Below are 23,072 nucleotides of genomic sequence, written 5' to 3'. Positions count from 1 at the left end.
AACACCTGTTGTTTAATGTAAAGATTAAATTTCTCACACATTTATAGAGGTCAGTTTCTACAAAAGCAAATCTGTCATGTTTTGGTTTTTTTAAGATTTCATATCTTAAGATATGGTATCTTTATTTAATCATAAAAATTGAAGTAGTATTTTGGGGTAGTTTGAGGCCTGTAGCTTGATTCATGTAAGTTCTTGTCATCTGTCCAAGTTCTCATGCTTTTTCCTCCCCAGTGAGATAATAAGGACTCTTTATGCCCGGCCAGCTGAACAGCTTTACAGCCTTGAAAGCTGGAAGAGTGTAAAGAATGAGATGCAGTAAGGGCAGCAGAGAGAATTGCATGCTGCTGTTCACTACTGCTCATCAGGCAATAAATCTTCCTAGCCTATCCTAGTTGGTTGGTTGTTAAGATATTGAGAACACTGCCAAATACATGGCAGAGAAGGTGGACATAGTACTGCACCTCTTCAAGAACTCAGTCCACAGATTATTGTAAGTCCTTCTTTTGCCTGGAAAACTTAACTTTCGAACAAATAAATAATACCTTTGGAGTACATAGGAGCTCTGTGGTATCTGCCAGAAATATTGCCAGACAAATGGCTGATACTGCAGTTCAGGCAAAAACTGTCATACAGTGTAGATGGCATTGCATGTACAGGCTCAAAAAAACAACCAACGCTCCCAGCACCACCACCCGCACAACACACACACATGCCCACCCCACCACCACCCACCACCACCACCCCCCCCCCCCCCCCCCCCCCCAAAACTTAAACTCTCTTCGGTTTTGGTTTATATACTTTGAGAATATATAATAACTTTCACAATTTGGATAGGAAACTTTTTATGGTATGTGGAGATTTTAGTTAACTTTGCCTGTTATTGAAGATGTGTACATACATACATGGTCATGTGTGAGTTAAGGTAGCTAGGAATATTGTTTGGTGTATGTAGACTTACTTATCCAGTTTCATGTTAATTATACTGATCACTTAGTTGGCATGTGATAATGTAGCATGATGGAGTGGGGGGGGGGGTTGCATGACATCGGATTATGTGGACATAGTGCTTCTTTTTTCACCTCTAAAAACTGAAGACTACTGTTGCAGTGAATATGGATGGAGCAAGAGATGTAACTTTGTACATCTTCTTTAAAAAACTTATGACCTTTGTGCTTAGTTTGCATTGCTGACTGATTTTTTTTTTTTTCTCCATTTGCTTTTTCATGCTTGTGCTAACACTCTGCTGTCTACCAGAAGCTTGTAGTAGAAATGTTGAAATTGTTAGGAATGGAGAGTGAATGGGAATACACACACATGCACGCACACATGCACGAGCACCAGAGAGAATGAAAGAACAGAGGCATACGAAGGCATGTAAATCACCAGATGTTGGTACTGCTTAGACTAGTAGGTCATTGAGGTCCCAGACCATCTACATGAAGTTTCTGAAGGTACTCAGATCAGGAAAGCAAGAGACAGCATTCACAGAAATTAAAACCAAGGCTTAAACTGTTAAGATGGTTGCAGAAGACAAAGAACAGTACTAGAGCCGTAAGACATTGTAAGGAGGAGACTTGCAGAGGAGGGGCATTGTGGAGAGAGATTTTATTAAACTGCCTTTATCCTGGCCAGTGAAGAGGTTTTTTCCCCCCTATTATTTTCTGCCCTCTGTATCCTGCCGAGGAGGGGCCTGATAGAGTGGCTTGGTAGACACCTGGCATCTAGGCAAGCTCAACTCACCACACTTTTGGAGTTGGAATTTAATTTTTGTCTTTTAAAGACAAACAAACAAAACCAAAACAAACCCTGAAAAACAACCTAAAAACAATTTAGCATTGCTTATTGAAATCTAATGTTGTTCCTTTCTTAGTAACAGCCTGCTACCCTATTACCATTGAATTCATGGTGCAAGCTGAGTGTCTCTAAAATGTAGATCTAAGTTCTTTGAGAAGGTGAAGAATATAAGGTTATTAAGCAAGGCAAGACTGTTAAATTTGACTTCTTTTCTAGTTGATAGAAATTTATAGTTCATAGATATATGTTAGGTTGTATTTTAATTATTTGTGAATACTTATTTATTTACATATTTTACCAGTTTTGTGCATTAAGTCTAAGTGGAAAAGTTGCTATACATGAATTTCATTACTGCACCCTCTTGAAAAATTGGCAGAATTCTCCTTCAGGTATTGCTAATGCTGACAATGTGCTGTAATACCTGCAACTTTTTATCTCTTGAGGAATTTAATGCTTGTGTTTGTGTTTTAACACTTTTTTTCCAGGAAGGACCTTTAAGACCTGTACTTGAATGCATCGATCTTGTCAGTAGTGAGGATGAAGAACCTAACAGCAGTTCTTACGTTCATGTGAGTGTTATAATGTATTTTGGGACTTTTCAGTTTAGTAAAATTAGTCTCCTTTGTGTATTTTTTTTTCCCCATCAGTTACTTTTCAAAAAACTTGTTAGAGGTATTTTTAACAAGTAAATAAATAAACTTTTTGATTTTTCCATACTGTTGACTGGAAGACAAGAATGCCAACACGTGATTTTTTTTTTTAAATTTTTTTTTTAGAGCTGGTTTTTTGCCTTCTTGAAATGGACTTGAACTTTTATTTTACTTTAGGTGGCTTTAGCAAGTGTGTTGAAGAAAAATGTCACTTTACAAGTGATGTCAGAAGTCAGTGTGTCCAGTCTGTAGCCTGCAAATGTATCTGGCCTACTCACAGGCCTTTTCCTTCTAAAATAACTTTTTAGGAGCAGTTTGTATGTTGAAGGGCCTTATTCTGATGACAACCTGGTCTTAACTCAGCCTCATTCTTCATAATCTATCCTAAGAATGCATGGGTTGGAAGCAGGCGGGTCAGTTCATGTATCCCCCAAGCTTATTGGGCCTTCGGGGCCTTTGAGAAGGACAGTGACTGAGAATGACTCTACTAGAGTTGTTTTTGGCAGCAGTGGCCATCTCTTGACTTCTGTTTTCAAGTGTTGAAGTAGAGGATGTATGTAATAAACCTGGTTCTTAAGGAAAGGTGGGTCTTCTGTACATGCACAGGCTCACTCCACAGTGGTGACTGCTAGAGCTCATGATGTAGCAGGAGCAAACTGCAGTATATGGCTATCCTTAATGCTAGAAAAAGCTGATGACTTGCCTTTCTGAACATACTGGTTAACGTTGTCTTAGAGCTGGAATGGTATCAGTTCTCGGTTCTTCAGGTGGGCTGCATGTTGGCTTTGAAGTCTTTAGGGATTTTCTTTACCTACTTAAAAGAATTTACTTAGTTTTTAATTTGCTAGAGACTTCCAGGATGCCCAGTACAATCATCCATGTTCCTTTTACTGCTTTGAGGGTAATGTTTGTGTTGAATTGCCTTGAATATGTAGGGGGTAGGGGTTGTTTTGTTTGGGTTTTTTTAACCAAAGTTACAGATGCTGGTAAATAGGAAAAGAAAGCTGGCAAGGTAGATCATGGAACTTGGGATCGGAATATCTGCACTGAATTATGTCCTGATGCTTGGGCACTATTCAATGTAGTAGTGCCTGTCACTTAACAATTACCAAATAAAAGTTTAACTCTTCAATTGTAGAGAAATACTAAGCGTAAAGATCATATTGACTATCAGAAAGAACGAGTTACGTCAACCTTGGATCGTCTGGCACGCCATGTTGAAGTAGAGAAACAGCAAAAAGAAGAGAAAAACAAAGCCTTTAAGGTATTGGACACAGATTGTTTCAATAGAATTGCGTAATACAGGGCTTGTAGTCACGAGTGTGTTTGTTTCCATTGCTAAGTAAATAAAAACATTGGTAAGCCAGACCTGGGTCTAGCAACTAGAGATTTTTGCTTCTGGGCCATTTTTTGAAACATAATATGGACTTTATCTCTCCAGTGGCTTCTAACCAATCAACTTGCTAGTTTTATTACAGTTCCTAAATAAACAAAACAAAACAAACCCCACAAAACCTTCATGCAAGCTAATGGCAAAAACTTGTTCTCTTGTTTGTATATATAGCAGAGGGATCTTAGCATCAATTATTCTGGTTAAATAATTGAAAAATAATTTTTCACAAGCCACCATGCGGCAAACCTAATTATCTACCTGCTTTTGTCTGAGATTTTTGGGAAATGGTTTGCCACATTAGATCTCTGTATTAGGTGATGTTTTATAATGGGATAAAATTTTCTGTGTATAAAGCATAACTTTAAAGTTGAATCCTATTAATTGTATTGTGCAGCCATTTGAAAGGCATGGATTTTTTAATTTTTATTATGAAGTCGGAGGTGCAGTCAGTTGGCTGAAAGGTAGGGCTCCTATCAGCAGGACCTGGACAGCAAGTCACATAATTGTACTATAGTTACAGCTTGTTATAGTCTGCAATAGACTATGCAACTGTAATGCAAAAGGCAGTTAGATACAGTCCAAGGTAGCCTTGAAGTCCAGAGACCTACATCCATCTCCTGCCTCTTCCAGTTAGGATTTGTCAATCTGTTAATGTCTCCACATACGGTTTTTCAACTGTAAAGTGAAGTCAGAGCTAGCTGTGTAGCTTTTAAAGTAATTTGAGAATGAAGGCTAAAAACTTCTTTTGTTAATGATGGATATTTTCCTGCTGGGCAGGTAAATATTCCTCACTCATCAGGTAATGCAGTCTGCAGATTTAAAATTACTTTTCAAAGCAAAACTGCTTTTATTATTTATTTTTTTGCCTTGGTAGTGAAACTCTGTTTTCAATAACCATTTTCTGTTGCCTTTTTTAAAAAAAATATTATTTGCTTCTTTTTATAATCTTGTAATTTTGAAGACCTCGTTACGTACATGCTTCAGAAACTTCAGTGGGTGCAGAAAAAATTAATTGACATAAGCTGTAGCTTTTATTTAGGGTACAAAAATTAGTACTACTTTTAAATTTTTTTATTGCTGTTACATTCCATCTGTATTATTATACAGAGGTCAGTCACATTGTAAGATTTTTTTAATATTTTTTTAATCCCCTCCCTTAGGTTTTTGTGAGGTTTTTTCTTAGGTTTTCAGAGACCCACCTGTAAGTTTTAGTATATGTACTTTAATCTTGAATTTATTTTAAATTTAATCATCACCTTGCCTGATATGTTTTCCCCTTCAGGAGAAAGTTGATTCCCAATATGCTCATGGGTTGCAAGAACTAGAATTTATTCGGGAGCGCAGTGACACGGAAGCTGCAAGATTATGTGTGGACCAGTGGTTAAAAATGCCAGGTAGGAATATGAAACTCTGTTTCAGTGGTAAGTTTTTTTTTGAAGTCCTGTATTGCAGAATAAACATGCAATAATTGTATTGAGCAGTACTGACATTGAGCTTGCAAGTGCCTCTTATGCATAATCAGATCTTATAATAGTATCTTGTGTGGCATTTAAAAGTTCTTAAACACTTATTACCATAAAAGCTATTCTTCTAATGTTTTGCTTCTTATAAAATGTAATATACAAAGTCTGAAAAACACTAAGGCAATATTAACTACTTTTCAAAGCAAAATTGCTGGAAGGAAAAATACTACTGTTGAACTGTTGCTCAGGAAAATGTCTACATAAGCAAGTATAACTTCAGGAAGTTCAATCAATTTAAAATAGTGCCTGGAGGAAAGGTGTCAAAGTGTTTGAAAAGTAATCATACTGGGGATTGAAGAGACAGATTCTTCAAGTGAAAGAGCAGACTTAACGTGGTAGGATTGAGTTACAGTGCATTGTTAGCTTGCTTTTAAGAATCAATATAACTTTATTTTTAAATGCTTTGGGGCCTGTGTGTTATTCTGTTTGCTTAAGTCTTTGTAATTCTGATTCTGGTAAAGTTCTTTGTTTTATAACACAGGTCTTAAGCCAGGCACCATTAACAGTGGAAAAAGGGGGGTTTTATAAGAGAGCAGGTCAGGTGCAAGTCAACAGGAGTCCCATATCTTGTCCTGTGATGCATTGCAACAGGGAGTTTGATAATGGGCATCTTCTCCTAGGTCACCTTCAAAGGTAAGTATGTAGTGCAAGAAATAATAATGAAAGAATATGCTTGAACTTAGGACATCAGTGTCAAGTCTAGTCACAAAATTGCATCTGGAGAGCAGATTAATATGGTATAGATTTTACATGGATGATATGATTAACTTCCTGGTTGGTTGTTTGGGGGGGGGGGGGGGTGTTGTTTGGGTTTTTTGTCATTCAGAATTTACTTCTTCCTCTTGTTGAGCTTTTTTTAATATCTGGGGTTTTTGAGCATCAAGGTTTCTGTTCTTCAGTTCTGTTATATCTAAATCCAAACTTGAAAAAGCAAAAGGCTAACATATATAACTTGATGGTAAGATTAAAAAAAAATGCTTCTAACAAAAGATAAGAGGACCAAGAGCTATAGGCCAGACATCTGTTCGTAGCTGATCCTTGCCAGTCAGCACGCACTGTGTCTGGCGTCAATTCCCAAATATACTGCTTTTTAACTAGTGAACGTGTCATGGGGAAGATGGTAAGGAGAGAAGTTGAGAGAGGGGTGTGGGGTTAACCCTGGTAGGCAGCTGAGCCCCACACAGCTGCTCAGTCACTGCAGTGGGATGGAGAAGAGAAGTGGAAGGGTGAAAATGAGGAACCTTTGGGCTGAGATAAAAACAGTTTAAGTAAAGCAAAAGTCATGCACACAAGCACAGCAAAATCAGGAATTCACATCACTGAGGAGGACTTTATTACATGTAACAGTTACTTGGGAAGACAAACCTCATCACTCCAAACATCCCCCCTTCCTCCTCCTTCACTGAGCTTTTATTGCTGAGCATGATGTCGTATGGTACGGGATATCCCCTTAGTCAGCTGTTCCAGCTGTGTCCCCTTCCAGCCTCTTGCCTACCTGCAGCCTACTCAGTGGCAGGGCAGTCTGAAAAACAGAGAAGGCCTTGACATTGTGCGAGCACTGCTCAGCAATAGCTCAAACATCCCTGTGCTATCAACACTGTTGTTCATGCATCCAAAACACGCACTGTACAAGCTGCTACAAAGAAGATCAGTTCCAGCCAGAACCAGTGCAGGGAGGGAAAAATAATTTTTTTAAAAAAAATCCCTGTGTAGGAAATCAAGGCTTTGTTAGGTCTCTTGGTCTTCAAAACAGTATGATTCCTCTGCGAAGGGTCATGAAAACAGGTGAGCAGCAGGGAGAATCACCTCTGTACAGGGTATTTCCACTGATAACAATAGGGGAGGTGAGAAATATGGCTTAGGTTGATGTGGTAGGTTTTTATCCAACAGCTTCAAAAGACTTCTCCCCCCGCCATTAAAAAAAAACATTTTGACTATTTAAAGGAGAGTAATTAATTATTTCTTCCTCTCCAGGTTTGATCATTCTCCTTGTGACCCAACAGTCACATTGCATGGACCCCCAAATAATGCTGTTGCCTGTGTGATATGCTGCAAAAGGTTTTCAACCCCTCAGCAGTACAGTGATCATCTTTTATCTAAGGCAAGATCGTAAGGATAAGTAACTCGCCTGACTGAATGTAGTAGAGGGTTTTTAAGACATATAATTATGCACTGACTTTATTTTCCCCATTTAACCCTTTTTCTTTCCCCTCCTTTCTTTTAGTTTTTGAGATAGCTTTTCTTATTCTGCTATGCTTCAAACACCTTGTGTATCCTGACAGTAATCCCATTAGATCTGACCATTAGGTTGTACTTTCCAGTGCACATTTGAGAGGACTGTAGTTCTGTCTTGAACCTCTTGTCCCCGTATTGGTGCTGTCAAAAGGTATTCCCTTTTTTTGCATCTCCAAAACTATGATAGATAATGGCAAGGAGTTAGGATGAAACAAGTGACAGTAAAGAGAAGCAGCAGCCAGGAGATGGGGTGGGGTGGCGGGGAGAGGTAACAGAATGAGAAAAGTAACTTGGGTGATTCAGATGCAACCACTTCTTCTGTTTCCAGTCTCTGATGGATGTATCTGCTGTTACTCGCTAGTTAGCTTACAGAAGGGAAAAGCGTTTGAGTTTTGATTCGAATATAAGCTCATAGTATTTGCTTTTTTTGTTGTTCCTCCACTCTTTTAACTTCTGTTCATAACTTACCACTGTAAAACCTCAGTTCAATGACAAATGCTCAGGTGTTATCTTCTGGTTGAGTGGTTTTATTTAAGCAGTCTGGTATTGAATTGGATAACGGATAGCATTTTCAAAGCTTAGTGTTTTAATAACAAATTTTGTTGTGTACCTGTCTCGTCTTCAGAAGCTGCATTAAAGTCAGCAGAAGCTTTAGATACTCTGAAAATCAGGCTACTTTTAGCTAGCAGCAGTAACTCCTGATGTGTAGTCATACCTGACAAGCTTGAAAGATCATGTCATAGTTTGTCCCTGCTCTTTTTCCATTGCTTCAAAGTTGTGTGCCTGTGGTGTGTCTGGGGCATTAGCAGGAGTTAGAAAAGTTTGAGAAAGGGAGTGCCTTTTGCAGCAGTCAAGAAAATGGGATTATTGTGGTGTGGAAGGATGGGGAGATAATCCTAAGCAAAGCTGTGGCATAAAGCATAAGCATATCAGGAAGATTCTTGGAGTGACATAAGAAAGGAGTAAGTAAAAATGTCAGAAGCAAAATTAAAGGGTTTTTTGCCCTGAAGGCAGACATCTGAAGTTGATGTAGAAGGCAAAGGGGGTGGAAGGAGTTGACTTTGGTAAAAGTCACAGACCTTTCAGAGTACTCTGAGGAGTAGCATTTTGAGAAGTTGGAAGCTAACAAAATTAGGGAAGAACCAATGAGGAAAAACAGCTGCTATAGTGACAGAGGAGCTTTTTCTGAGAGCCTGGGTAAAGGTACTAGCTAAGAATTGATGGCGCCCATAGTTCCTGGGGAAGATGGTTGCTCCCAGTGGTGCAAGAAGGGAATGGAAAAGTTGCTGGTTTAGTAAGGATAAGTAGCTGAGTTTGGCAATGGCAGTTTAGCCAGTCCCTTGTGCATCACAAGCTGTAGCGCATAGTGGCAGACTGTAGATAAACATAGATGTGGTAGCTGAAAACCTAAAAGTGAAAATAGTACCACAGAATGGGGAGAGGAATGGAAAGTACATGAGAAGAACTGGAACTAGTTTCCTGCTTGGAATTTTTCCTAACTAGATCCTTTTTTCTTCCAGCTAAATGAAAATGACGGGCATAAAAAAGATCTCCCTCCACAGCATATTCAGTGTTTTGCATGCCCAAACTGCTTCCTCCTTTTCACCAAAAGAGACGAATGCTTGCAGCATATGTCAGGAAAGAACCACTTCCTCCAGGTTTCTAAATTGAGTGGTATGTTGCTACTAGGTGTACTGCTTTTCATTCCTTCTGATAACTGATCCTTATGGTATGAAGTGAGTTCAATTTCTCTGCTGTGTAAAAAAGCTTAAGGTTTTAAAGTTGTTTTTTTAATGAAAACCTATTTATCAGATTTAAGACCTTAAAAGAGGTTCTCTGAAATTCATATTTTTGTGTAGAAATGATTCCTCCATCACAGTTGCTGTAATGGGAAGCACGCTTGCCTTTATCTTCATGCTGTCAGGTCCCTCATAGAGGCTTCTCATCCACCAGTGACTGCGCAGCTGCTGTCCTGAGTAGGTTTACGTATAACATATTGATAGGAACTCAAATGAAAACATGATTTCTCTTTCAGTCAGACTGCTGTGATGTTCCTTCCCCTTGCCATACTGTCTGCTGGAGGCTATTTTGTTGGTTTCCTTGGCGTTCCTGAGGGAAAAGACCAGTGAAAGTTTCTTCTCCATATAATTGCAAATTTAGCCTGCTTAGCTGAAACAGTGTTGCCGGCCTGATGCCTTGCACTGGCTGTTTTGCTGCTGAAGGCAAAAATACTGGTTATGTTGTGAGCTGGTAACATGCTGAACCATACTTACTAGATTCCACAGAAGGCATTTGTCTGATCATTACTTAGAAAACAGGGTAATAATCATATCTGTACTGACTTTTTCACTTTGACGTAAGCAATAAGCATTAAAGCATTTACTTTAACATTAGGTAAACTGAGGCAGATAAAATATAGATGGAGTTGACTTCTTATTTGAGAACCTGCCATATTTTAGCGTAGCTTTCAGGACAATCCTACAAGGCCAAAAGGATTGATATAGTTTGTATCTCATCTTCATAACTATCTTGTACTTCTGCCCTTCTGCGGATTGGCTGCAGGAAGTGTATAGTAAAGATGGGCTTTGAAGGAATCTTTCTGCAGGTCAAGTCAGTACTGCCATCTTCATGAAAGTGGCAATCAGCTGCATGGTTCTGAGTTCTTTTATGTATTGTAAATCTAATTACTCTTATTCTCAAACAAGTTATCAATTCTGTATGTGCTGACTGTAGATGCCTTTAAAATCAGGCTATAGCTTTAAAAAAAGATTACTGGTGAGCTATTGCTTTGGAAAGATTAAAAGCACAAAACAGTGTTTTCTTCTGTAGAGATGGATAGTGCTTAGCTCAGGACAAAAAAAAGCATGTTCCCCATTTTTTTTCCTTTGCATTGATAGCTCTTGATTAATATTAATCAATATGGTCTGTAAGATCTGGCAGTGAAGTTAGTTGAAAGGCATAACCTCAAATTACTGTCTGCTGATCGTCGCATCTTACTAAACAGCAAATTCAAAGAGAATTTGCCTCCTAAGATGCAGAACAACAACAGCAATATACAGTTAATAAGCCATTTCCCATTCTCTTGTCAATAGAAATTCTTTTATTCTGCTGGTACCTGGAGTTAATGTAGAGTATTTACTCAGAATAATAAAGTCCTGCACCTGAAAATTTAAGAAGAACTGCCACTGAGGATGGGCGAGAGAGAGAAAGATGTTCACAGTACATGGGGAACTTGTTAAATGAATTGATACTTCTTTAAACACGGCTTTAATTTAAACATGGCTTAATTATGGCTTTAAACAAAAGTGTGTGTTAGTAAGAGTAGACAGGTGATGACAGATGGAGAGGAAGGTCAATAAGGACCTTCTTAAGAGAGATATCAGACCTGACCTTATAGAAGGAGGAAAAGGGAAGCAGAGTCAGTCAGCAAGTACAAAAGAGCAAGATGCAAACAGATTCAGATATGAGTTTAAAAATTTAATGCCGTTTTACTTAAAGCTTGCATTGCACAATTACTGATTCAGCTGACACATGGTAACTTGCTTTCTGAACCCTGTGACAAATAAGTACAACTGTAACTTTGTCATCTGAGTGCTGAAATACTATGAAAGAACTCTAACCTGTGGCTGTACTTTCTGCCATTCCGTGTTATAGATGAAATGAAGGCTGGCCTTCCTCTACCTTTCCCATCCTATGCAAAGAACCTTCTGATATCTCTGTGCAAAGAGGTCCCCTTCCAAGTGAAGTGTATATCCTGCTGCCAGATACTACGTTCACATATGGAATTAACAGCTCATTTCAGGTTTGTGAGAGACAGCTGTCTTTGTAGTGTGAACATCCATAGCTTGATAACAGATAGGCAGAAGTGTTCTCAGTGGTGCTAGTGGATTTCAGGGCACCTAGACCATCTGAATGTAGACTTCCTGAGTAAACGATCAACTGCCTCCTTTCCATGTCTTTTACCCTGCCTTACCATACACAATCCACTGTAGAATACTGATCCATGTCTATATCCTTTTTATTACTTTCTGTAACAGAACAGTGGAACTTAGTCTGTGTTCCACTATTTCTAATTTAGCAGCATTTAATTTCTCAAATGTACTGAGTCCACAACGTAAGCATCGATCTAAGTGCTACTTTTGGAAATTAGCACCTAATTCTTTTTAAAGTACAGAGACTAGATAGGTGTTGCATGTTTCTGTTAGTAGTTGAGTTAAAGTATACAGAGAGCACCATTTCCACGCACTCATTGCTGTAGCTATTAAGTAATATTCCAAAATACACCTGAAAGCTTAAAAATGTTTCAGGTTATGATGCAACCTCTTTGGTTTTTTAATCCATTATAGAACACGTTGTCATAATTCTGGGCCTGTGGCGCTGTCAGAGAAGAGCATCTCCCAAGTTGCAGAGATATTTAAAACAAAAGGTCACTGTGAGAACTGTGATAAACTGTTTGCTGATGAGAATCAGATCACCCAGCATAAGCAAACCACTCAACACAACATTAAAGTTCTTACTACAATGGAAGAATCCATCTTGATGTTCTGTCATGTCAATGGAAAAAATAAAAATCAGTCTCATTTGTGCCATATTGTGGATCGGTCAAGACCACTGCTTAAAAGACATTTGACTTCAAATGAGTCTACCAGTGAAAGGGAGTCTACTCCTTCAAAACGGAAGAGTGATCTAAAAGGTAAAGATGACGATCATGTAGCAAGCCAAAGTCAAGATAGTGCTTGCAAAGTAAAAGCCTGGTTTTGTGAATGCCTTCAAAAGTTTTTTACAGAAGATTCAGTAGAAAAGCACATTTTATCAGCAAATAGGATCTGTCACAAGTGTGCTGTGTGTGGAAAGCTTGCTGAAAATTCGAGCATTATCCGCCTGCATATGAGCCGATTCCATGGGGGAGCACACTTGACTAATTTTCTTCTCTGGTGCAGAGCATGCTCTGTAGATCTCAGAGAAGAGGATATTATGGGACATGTGACTGAATTTCATGGTGGACATAGTTACTATTATGAACAAGAAGCTCTAGAAGATGAACCTATGCCATCTGCTTCTGACACAGTGTGCATTTCTGCAGGTGAAACAACAGACTGCATTCCTAGTCCTATAGAACTCTCCCCTGAAAACAGCCCTATTCTGGGAAAATGGCAATGCCGCATTTGCGAGGAGATGTTTGAATCTGAAGAGAATGTTAAACAACATTGCATGTCCTTAGAAAGCCATGCATTTCACAGATACTGCTGTGGCATATGCAGAAATCACTTTCGGAAAGTAGGAACGCTACAGCGACACTTCAAAGAGCATCATAACCAGGAGATACAAACTAAATACTTCTGTGGTCTTTGTGGTAATCTCTTCTTTGACACAGAAGAAGAATTTCTAATCCATTATAAGGAGATTCATAGCGTGGACTATGCATTTGTGCCTGAGGAGATGGAAACATCAATAAAAAAAGAGGAGGACTTCCTTCCAGCAGAGCAAGGAGACCGTTTAACCTGTGGTTGCCGGACAATTTACGTCTCCAGAATAAACAGGAGGAATGATTATGTGAATTGTCAGAAAGCCATGCTGCAAAAAGGAAACTTATGGTTTCGATGCTGCTTCTGTTCTGCAACTGCACAGAATTTTGCTGATTTGAACAGTCATCTCAACAGTCACACATCACTGAAACCTAAGGAAGAGATGTATGTTGTTAGATGTGATGCATGCAACAAAAACTTCAATGATCTTCAGAGTGCACATCAGCACTATCACATGAAACACTGCTTCTTGCAGAAACCTGATTTATCAAGTCTTGCATCAGAATCAGAAAATACAGTATTCAAGTTCACAGCAAGTGGGGCTTGTGTGGACAGAAAACCTCACAAGCTAAAATCTGAAGCATCTCCATCCAAGACTCAGGAAAGACCACAGTTGTCTCCTCTCCAGGGACCGATACAGGGAAAGAAAGAAACAGAAGAGAACTCTGCATACTCTGACGAACCTGGTGAAGGTTTGTAGAAATTTTATTTTATTTTTTTAACATTAGAAAAATATTCTTGTCCTTAACACAGTTTGTTTCAATGTCAGCATATTACCTGCCTACATCCGGTCTATAAATCGGCTCAGAATTTAGTTTTGTTATTTATCGAAGCTGCATTTTGAATTCTCAGTATTTGAGTTTCCAGAACTTGGACTCAATAATTTCTTGCTATATGCTATGTGCATGAGGTCTTTAAAGAACCAAAACGTAGACAGATGTGGGAGTCCTGGGACTGAAACATTTGATTTTTCAAATTAGTTGGGAGCATGACTAGGTGTTAAAAGGAAGAGGGCAATCAAAGATCCCAAATAGGGATCTAACTCCTAGAGATGTAAAAGTGGCCTATAATACACACACATTTGAAAGAAATTTGCCTTATTTGTATGTATAAATATTTATGAGGCTAGTAGTGCTTTCTGTGTGGGCAGTCCTATTATAAACACCATCTTTGCAGTTCCCTTAGCTTGCAAAAATTTCAGCTGAGAACTTATATTCTCAATATGTATTAGGTGTTTTGCCTTGAGCATGCACATTTTTTTGAAGTTCATGTCACTTCTAAGCATGCTGAAGGTGTACCTTGTGTTTAAAAATTGGAAGTGTTTTTAATTAGTGTCATAACGCTTTTGATTAGAAGGTTGATGTGTGTTAGATATGTGCATAAAAACACACAAAATGTTTAGAGATATACTTTTTGCTGTATAAGGAATTCAATGTCACAGAGACTTGCCATAGTAGGGGGCGCATAGCTGATTATTAAATGGACTATTAAAATGTCTCAGTGTAGGGCAACAGCTTTCTGTGCCTACCACAAAACTGTCTAGCTCTACATCATCGCATAGGTAGGTTCTACTTTTGTTTGTCAGATTTGTGCATTACTAAATACAGCTTCAGTTGACTTTTTTAAAACAATGCAGTCACTAAATATGATCATGTTTTGTAACTTCTCGCTTGTAGAGCAATAGAATAAGTTAATTTTCAAAAGCATATCTTATTTTGATGTATGTTGGTTGACCACAAAGCCAGGTGAGCTTTAAGCATGTTCTTTTTATCCCATTGAAGATGGTGAACTTCCTGATCTTGACTACCTGAGTACCATGACTCACATTGTGTTGGTGGATCTGGACAACTGGGGAAGCTTATTCTCACAGCTGCCAGCTAACCTGAACCAAGGGACATTTATCTGGGGCTTTCAAGGTAAAAAGTCGTTGAAGGAAATAGGAAGAGAAGACTAACAAGTCTACAAAATACTTGAGCAGAGATTCTTTGAATCTGAGAGGATGAACAGGAACCAAGCAGCCACTAGGGCTGCTTAAGTCACAGTGTCACAGGCACCATGTAACAGGAATGTTCTTGACTTTTCTAACTCAGTCTTAGCCTGCTCTGCTTTTACTCTTCCCTGTAGAATATTGTTCTAGAATTGCTGAATCGTTTAGGAGTCTTCCTGGCTTTCCTGCTGAACTTACTTGAGCTGTATCATACTAGGTTTTCATAATTATCAGGACAGCCATAGTACTCTCTGATTAATTTCTTTCTAACTCCCCCAAGTCCTTGTCATTGTGTTATTTTTCTTTTTCATTCCAAAAAGCATGATTTTATGTTCTTATACTTGAATTTTGTTCTGTCTTTGGCTTACTTCTTAAGGATGTCCATGGTCATCCTGTACATCAATAGGTGTATCTCACATCTGGAAGATACCATTAGTGGTACAAGGTGATTAATGAAATTCACATTGTTGTGGGTTTGTAAGAAAACTTTTTGTGAAGTCTGCCAATAGCATCCCTTTAACTTGATCTTTTTCTTACCTGACTGTTTCTGTAACCAACTTTTTGTCCACCTTGTGCTTTTTCTACTGGTTTTCTCTGTATCTGCCTTTATAATATTTATTGCCTGTGGGATGTTGAATACTTTAATAAAGTCTAGACAAGGGATAGTAGGAATTGTCAGGTGTGTCTCACAGTTGGCAAACACAATTGCACTGCAATTCTTTACTTAATATTCTTGGATTATCTCTTCCTTGAAAAGATAATCAAGAGCATCCTGAAAGCTGAGAGTTTTCATGCCGCTGTTGGGTGGAAAGGCCTATTGATGCCTGAATCACTTTTTTTTTTTTTTTCTCTCTTAGAAATAGGTGTTCCAGTTAGCTGATGAAAGCAGAGCAAGTATGTCTGTTAATGTAAAGTGTAAGGTCTTCAGTCAGGTGTGATTTTGGACCTGTAGTCTAATGTCTGATTGTTAGGAGTTCTGGAGATGAATGCTCTGTTCTTCTCTGTTAAAGCAGGTTGTGCTCCTGAGTTTTGTGTTCTGCTCAGATATTACTTTTGTATCACTACCTGTATTGTCATGCCCTAGCCTTTGGCTAGTCTGTACAGTTGACAGTATTCTTGCTCACATAATGTGCACAAAGCCACAGAAAAATGCTGATTTTTGAGGGTTTGGATTATACCTAATCATCCTGGATTTCCATTTCATCCTTGCTGCCTGGCTATTCTGTATATTCTCTTTTCTATATGGCTGAACACTTTGTTGTTTGTTCTTACAACCCTCTGTAAGGCTTTGCCCATCTTGACTTCTGGTCAAATGTCACTTCACTTCTGCACTCCTTGGCTTCTAAGGCTATTGTGATTTGGGGTTTGGTTGTGGTTTTTAATTGCTGAAGGTTTGTTGTTTACTTCTACAGTTATTCAATCCACTTGGCCTGGCCTTGGAAAAATGTTATTTTTTCTTTTTGTACAGGTACAAATAAGAAACTAGTAGGAATCTGACATGAAGAACTGTCAGGCCTATTGATGTCAAAAACTACTCTGGGTTTTATAAAGAATTATTTAGTAAGGAACAGCTTTTTCACAGTTATACATGACTTTCCCACTTGAATCAGACACTTGCTTTCAGTCATGCTTTGTTATTTTGTTTAATTTACTCAAAATTGGTTTGTCATTAATTGACCAAAGCTTGTTTGTTATGACAGGGTCTTCTGTGCTGTTACTGTTTTCCAAGGTTAAAATGCCCTGTTCTGATTCAGTAAGAAAAAATTTATTTAACCCAAGAAATGTTTGAACTGTATTGTTGTTCAGAAGTTTCTCTTCTCTGACCTATCTAAGAAAGAGAAGTAATCCATGCTACAGTCTTAGTGTTATTAGTCTATTATTAGGAACCTCTCTTAATACCATAATCTTAGCCAAAGGTACCTCTGTGCTAGTTAAGACACTGTGCCCAGGGGTGTTTCAAACACAGGCACCTGCTGGCACAGCACAGCCTGCGTCAGTGCCGCTCAATTTCTTGCTTCCCAAAACGGGTTGCTGTATGCAGGGTGCCTCACGGGAATGGCCCTTGGAGCACTTGAACTCAAAAAAACACACTGAAGAGTTAATGGTGATTAAAATGTGCCATATTCATATCAGAGAAAACTTTGGCAGTTTGTTAGCATCAGCTATATTGTTACAGAGCCTGGGTGCACTAAGGCTCCCAGGCATGTCTGGATTTATTGTTGTAGGTGTCCTCTTGTAATAATGGTTTACAGAGTTATTTGATGTATGCTATTTTTGTTTGTTTAGTCTGTGAAAATATAGCGATATCCTTGTCTCTTCTGATTTTTTTTCCTGCCTTTCCCAAACAACACTTCTGAATATTTTTATTACTTTTGTATTATACTTTTGTGTTATTTCTGTTGTTAATGTAGCCTTAGCTTTGCTTTGAGTTTGCATGGTATTGCACAGGCTTTGTATTGTTCCTGTTTTCAGACAAGTTGTCCTTAACCCATTTGTAGCCTGTCATTGTTTTCAGCTGTTCTGGTCAAATGCTTATGTTGTACATTTATGCAGCCAGAAGCCGGGTTTGGTGATTACAAGTCTTTCCCAAATAGCAGCGACCAAAGGCTGTCACAACAGATGAGAATGACTTGCAAAACCAGTTTTTCTCATGGACAGATACCCCTCAGTTGTTTCTATGTAGACTGTTATTAAATCTTTGAGCTTTGAGATCATTTTTGATACCTTCATATAGCCATTAGGCTGAAAAGGGGGGAAAAAAACCCGCAAACCAACACCAAAACAAAAAAACCTAGGAGAAATCTACTGAAGATTGCTTCTACTTCTTTGTCAGACTGGGGGTGGGCAGGTTAGAATACACAATCCTCTGCAGCCTGTTTACTTGAGCCTTAGTTTCAAATGTCCTCAAGTGCAGTCAGTGACTGCTTTCACCTTCCATTCAAAATCCTTTCTTACATTCAACCACTCTTATCATTTAACAGATGAAGCAACATTGTTTCCTCCCTATTGCAGACCCATTATTTTTTAGCAAATGGGAATGTTATGAAATTCTTATTCAGTCACTTCAAATTGTCCTTCCATTTGTTTGCCTTTTTATGTTGCCATAGCAACTGCAAGCTCCTCTGGTTTTCCTTCTTCTTGAGACTGGCTGCTTCTTTGCTTTCCCTTGAAACCTGTTTCAGCCTAGTATTTTTATCTGTAGCAGGCCCGTTACTCATCTTGTCCCTATTATCCAACCATTTTCTCAGCCAGTAACTACATGGTTTTGGATACTGTGGAGAAAATTCCTGCGTTCCCTCCTCCAGTTGTAGCCTCATTTTGCTTATCCTTGACTGCATCCAGTTGTTTGTCAGGACTCTAGTATTTGTTTCAGCTGTTGGTCTAGTTCTTGGATCCTCTTTTTAAAGAAGTCTGACATGTGATGTGTCAGGCAGTTACAGAGTCTGTTGGAAATAATCATGGGCTTTACGTTAGTACAGGATTCCGTAAGAGAAGTGTTTGTTGTACTGTGTTCCCAAAGCTCCTCTGCTTCTGCATGTTAACCATAGCTGTGCTTAAAACTGGAAAACAATACATCATATTTAAATGCACAGGATACATAGAAGGCAAGTTTTTCAGGTTTAGAAGAAAAAGTCATATAAAATTAAAGGAAAAGCTTTGTGTAGGATCAGGCTAGCTACTTTCTCCTTGTTTTGCTTTCTAACCCAAGAACAAGGGCTCTTTTGGGATTTTGGTTATTTTCGTTTTCACACTGGTCAAAATAAATTCTGTCCTTAAAGCCAAATTTATCTTTGCTTTTACCTTCTTGCATTCTTAATTTATGGTGGCTTTTGTTTTTTTTTTTTCCTCCCCCCTTTTACTGTTTAGGAGGGTACAGCAACTGGAAACCTCCAGTGCAGTGCAAAATTTACAATTATCTGAAGAGGATTGGATGTTTCTTTCTTCATCCACGTTGCGGTACCAGAAGAGAAGCAGCAGACTTTGCTCTCTGTATTCATGTAAGTTAGTGTGTGCTTTCTTTATTGTTCGTTTCTGTACCCAGGGAAGAGTAGCAGATGGTATCTGCTATTGATGTTAAGTACTAATTACAGATAAGACTCTTGGATTCTCTTCACTTGACTTTTACGTTCACTAAAAAGAATTATAAACCTGTTGCTGAATTGAGTGAAGACAGGCAGTTGAGAAAGGATTTACGTGTTTTCCTTTCCTTCATTCTGTAGGAATAAAAAAGCCCAAATAGGACATCAGTGTGTTGAGGGAGGGAAGAGGGCTAGTTAGGGACTGAAGAATAAAATCTCTGAATTCTTACTGTTCCTATTTCAGAGAGAAATGTAACTCCTGCCTCTCGCTTCAAGGAGCCCAAATCTAGAGGCATCTTTAAGATGGAGTTGGATGGCTGCTAGTTTCAGAGACCCTGCTGGGCCGACAGCAGTGCCTCTGTTCAGTAGACTTAGGGCTTTGGGTGGGTTGGGAGAGGTACAGGTGAAGGACAGCAATCTGGGATGCCATGAGGACTCATGTTCTTAATATAGTGCTTTATCAGTTAAATAATAATACTTGAGAATCTTACTGTCTGATATAAACGTGTTTTACAGCAGTATTTGTATGTTACATTACTTTTTTTTTTTATGGTTGTTAAAATGCTCTGGACAGGTGAACTGGTTTATGGAAGCGGTTCTGAAATGCTGCTTTTTAGGAATTTGCTCCATACTCAATCTGTTCTGTTCTGGTAGCCATTTCCTGTATCTATGGTGATAAGTATAGAATGCAGTGTCAAACTGTTGAAATGTTTCACAGTGGTATAATGTGCATTGGACCATAAAAGTGGAGGTAAGTTGCTGTGAAGACCTATCTTACAAAAAGCTAGCCAAACCCCCCAAGATTAAAACATGATCTCAGTTCAACACTCTGCATTTGTTTCTGTATAGGCTGGTCGTCTGGATGAACACCTGCCCAAGCAAATTCCTTTCACTGTACTTTCTGGAGACAAAAGCTTCCTGGAACTGGAAACTCAATTTAAACTGACTCAGCGATCAGCTCGCATCCTAAATCCTCACCACATTGAGGGAGACATGATGTGTGCCTTGCTAAACAGCATTTCAGACACCGCCAAAGGTAGAAAGTAAACACATTAAACACAATCTTTCCAGTAAACTGATAGTTCTTTCCAATAAAAGGATTGAACACTGGCGCGTAACACAAGCTGTTGTTTGATGCTTCTTGTATTGTACTGGTGTTTCAATGAAATATAGATCAGAAGATCAATTTGCTGGGGGCAGGCTTTGAAATCAGATTTAGACATTTTTACTCAACATAACAAACTGTTCTCCCTGTATTCTTTATTATAGCAGGAGACAAATTGTTGCAGTCTGAAAATTCCTTTCTAGTTATAGAGAAGCTGTTCAGAGCACTCTCGTGTGCACATTTCTCAATTTGTACTCAAACCTGCTTGGCTTCATTTGTTCTGGGTCTGAAACAAACGTGACCTTGCTAAAGCATCATTACTTCTCAGAGTTTCTCTGCCAATTTTAACTCTGATTGTCCTCCTGGCTACTTCCAGTCACTTGATAAGTGTCTTCACTAGCACATGGCTCATACATCCGTTTAGAGGGAAAATATTGATGAAAGCTTTTAAGTTTTTTCTGGAATTCCATGTTCTAATTAATGGCGTGCTAAAATGATCACATTGTTTTTGTATTGTTACTGAAAAATCGGAGACAAACTCTAATACTTGTTTTTTGAGTTTTAGAGAGTAGGCGTTCTTTATTTTTGGCACTGGGTGTACGGGAGAGAAGTTCCATTTAATGTGCATGCTGACTTAGTTCTTTGTTTGTCTTTATATGGCTGATTTATACATACTTATGGCACTTCTGAGAAACCATTAGGGTATTCGTTACAGTTCCAAGAGTGCTTACCATATCTACACGCTTGCTACACGTGTGGTCTAATAAGTCGGGGGTCCTCTGGTGGTCATTTGGGACATCTTCATTCTCTTCTTCATTTTCCTCCTCTTCATCTTCTTGTCCTTTTTGTGACCTCTTCTCCTGGCCCTGTTTCAGCACTCTTGGCTCATGTCCTGGTTTTGGATCGGTCTTACCTACTGGTAGCTAAACTACACAATGCAGCGTTGTACAGCTCAGCAATGTCATGGTTATGTTTGTTGCAACGCTTCCAGCTAAGCACACTGGTAAAATTCTTCTGGTACCAGTATAGAATAATCAAGAGGTCTGAGCCTGCTCATTGTCGTGCAGAGGATACCATGCAAAGGAGCTAAGCTGAGATTTAGTACTTCACAGTATTTTAAAGTATCTTGAAGTAAAGTTTTCCTGGAAGACCTGTAGACACACTATTGCTTTTCCTGGCTTCTTGTTGTGGTTTTGGGGGCTTGCAAGTTGATTGCATATTATAAAAAGTTGTCTCTGAATTAGCCCTACGCTGTTCTTAAAAAAATATACTGCTAGTCTTGGTGTAGGTGCATGAGAGCTATCACATGGTGCTGCTGTTCTACCAGGAAGATTAAAGAGGAGTGCTAGCACTGAATGGTGAATTGACATTGATTGATTAAAGGGGAAAAGGAAAGATAGGCTAACTAAATGGTTTCCTGAGAAAAATTATCTGTGGTGAGCTGGAATTGATTTATGTGCTTCTGATACAGAAAAGGTGCTTATAGAGTTTTCTGGCCACCCCAGGCATTCGCTGGTCTAGATTTTGCAGCTGGATTATGGAGATGTGATTCCCAGCTAGAAGCAACCACACCAGTAAAATTTCTTGGCGTAGTTAATTACAGAACTGTCATTTTCACTAGTACGGTTCATTTTGCTCAAGGGGGAAGATGACTTTTCTCCAGGTATCTATAAAGCTACACACTGAATCACTGCATTCCCATGATGAATGTTTTCTTTGTAGACCATATTGGAATTCTTGGATTGATAGATCTCCTCTAATGTGATCATAGCTATAACTATATATTAATGTGGGAGGCTGGTTTTGCTTTGGGAGCTTTGCGTAATTTTGGGAGGAAGAGTTGGAAGAGAGCTGTAACTTGCAAGCAGTCAATTTAAGTCAACTTAGCTGTAGGGTCTTCCTTTCTTGTAGAGTTTGTACAACTTTAATGATAGAAGACAGTGAGAAGCAAGGAATGACTGTTTTGCTGTGCAAGGCTACTCTAGCTCCCCGCCTGGGTAGTTTTACTAGTATAGCTTTATCCACCAGAGCATACTGGCTCAGAGGTGATGACTTTCATCTAACCATTTTTTGTGTATAAATTTTACTCCATATTTTTTTTATATTGGTCTTGCTTTCAGAAGTTTCCTAATCTAACCCTTCTTTTAATGTCCTTTACTACATAAATGTTTAATTTACTATTATGGTCATGGGAACTACTGAGAGGCCCCAAACCTTAACTTGCTGGCAGGCTGATCATTGCACATCCCACTTAAGTTACGCATGTGGTTGTTATAAAAAAATTAAATACTTTGAGCAGGAAAGTGATGGAATTGCACATGAGCCCTCTGGTTGTTGCCATTCCCTGGCAAACTTGTAAGGAACAGAATGGACTTGAGGCATCTTTGTTGTCCCCTTCTCCAGTCAGTGTCAGCAGGGACGGACCCAGACAGTGAGAGCTGCCTTTGTCTCCCATTTCTGTATTAAAACAGGACATTAGCAAATCCAGTTCTGATAATAGGTGGTGGGATTGTGTTGTTACCAAGAGCGTATAAAGGTTTCCTTAAAAAGGTAAGCCACTACACAATACACACTTCACTGTGTGGCTCAGCAGCATCAGCAAGCATTTGCAAGTCTTAGTGTGGCAAGACCAGTATCAGAAAGCTGAGGTGGAAAGTTGTGTAGTGTATCATAGGCTGGTATAACCTGTTGTCCTGTTACAGAAATGCAGCTGAATATAAGGAAATATAAACAAGAATTGCTTGCTTTGTGACTTTCTCAAGCCTATGGCTATTATTCTGGACAGAGAAATAAGTGAGAAACAGTTACAACAGAATTGTGTTGAAAAACATAGTTGTTGGTATTGGATGAGCTGCGAAATGGAAAAGCTATTTCCCTGAATCACCTTCTCAGAGCTATCATTAACTTGTGAGCAGCTGGATTGTGGCAATCCTTGGGAACCATTTTACCGTGTCAGCAGAACTGCTGTGGGAACTGTGGTGTGTGCATTTTAAAATAAAA

General features: G+C 38.9%; 1 protein-coding gene across 1 annotated transcript in view; it reads left to right on the top strand.

The window, feature by feature from the left end:
* The window catches only part of LOC130151374 (E3 SUMO-protein ligase ZNF451-like), a 39,118-nt gene that overhangs the window by 5,682 nt on the left and 10,364 nt on the right, over positions 1–23,072 (top strand). Inside the window, 12 exon segments of the mRNA XM_056343544.1 lie at positions 2,280–2,363; positions 3,583–3,708; positions 5,120–5,231; positions 5,842–5,876; positions 5,878–5,993; positions 7,335–7,461; positions 9,116–9,269; positions 11,250–11,397; positions 11,942–13,593; positions 14,683–14,817; positions 18,756–18,886; positions 19,817–20,003. Coding sequence (XP_056199519.1) covers positions 2,280–2,363; positions 3,583–3,708; positions 5,120–5,231; positions 5,842–5,876; positions 5,878–5,993; positions 7,335–7,461; positions 9,116–9,269; positions 11,250–11,397; positions 11,942–13,593; positions 14,683–14,817; positions 18,756–18,886; positions 19,817–20,003 — 3,007 coding nt within the window.

The sequence above is a fragment of the Falco biarmicus genome, chromosome 6 (genome assembly GCF_023638135.1).
Source record: "Falco biarmicus isolate bFalBia1 chromosome 6, bFalBia1.pri, whole genome shotgun sequence".
NCBI classification, from domain to species: domain Eukaryota; kingdom Metazoa; phylum Chordata; class Aves; order Falconiformes; family Falconidae; genus Falco; species Falco biarmicus.
This window is presented reverse-complemented; position numbering and strand designations above follow the sequence as displayed.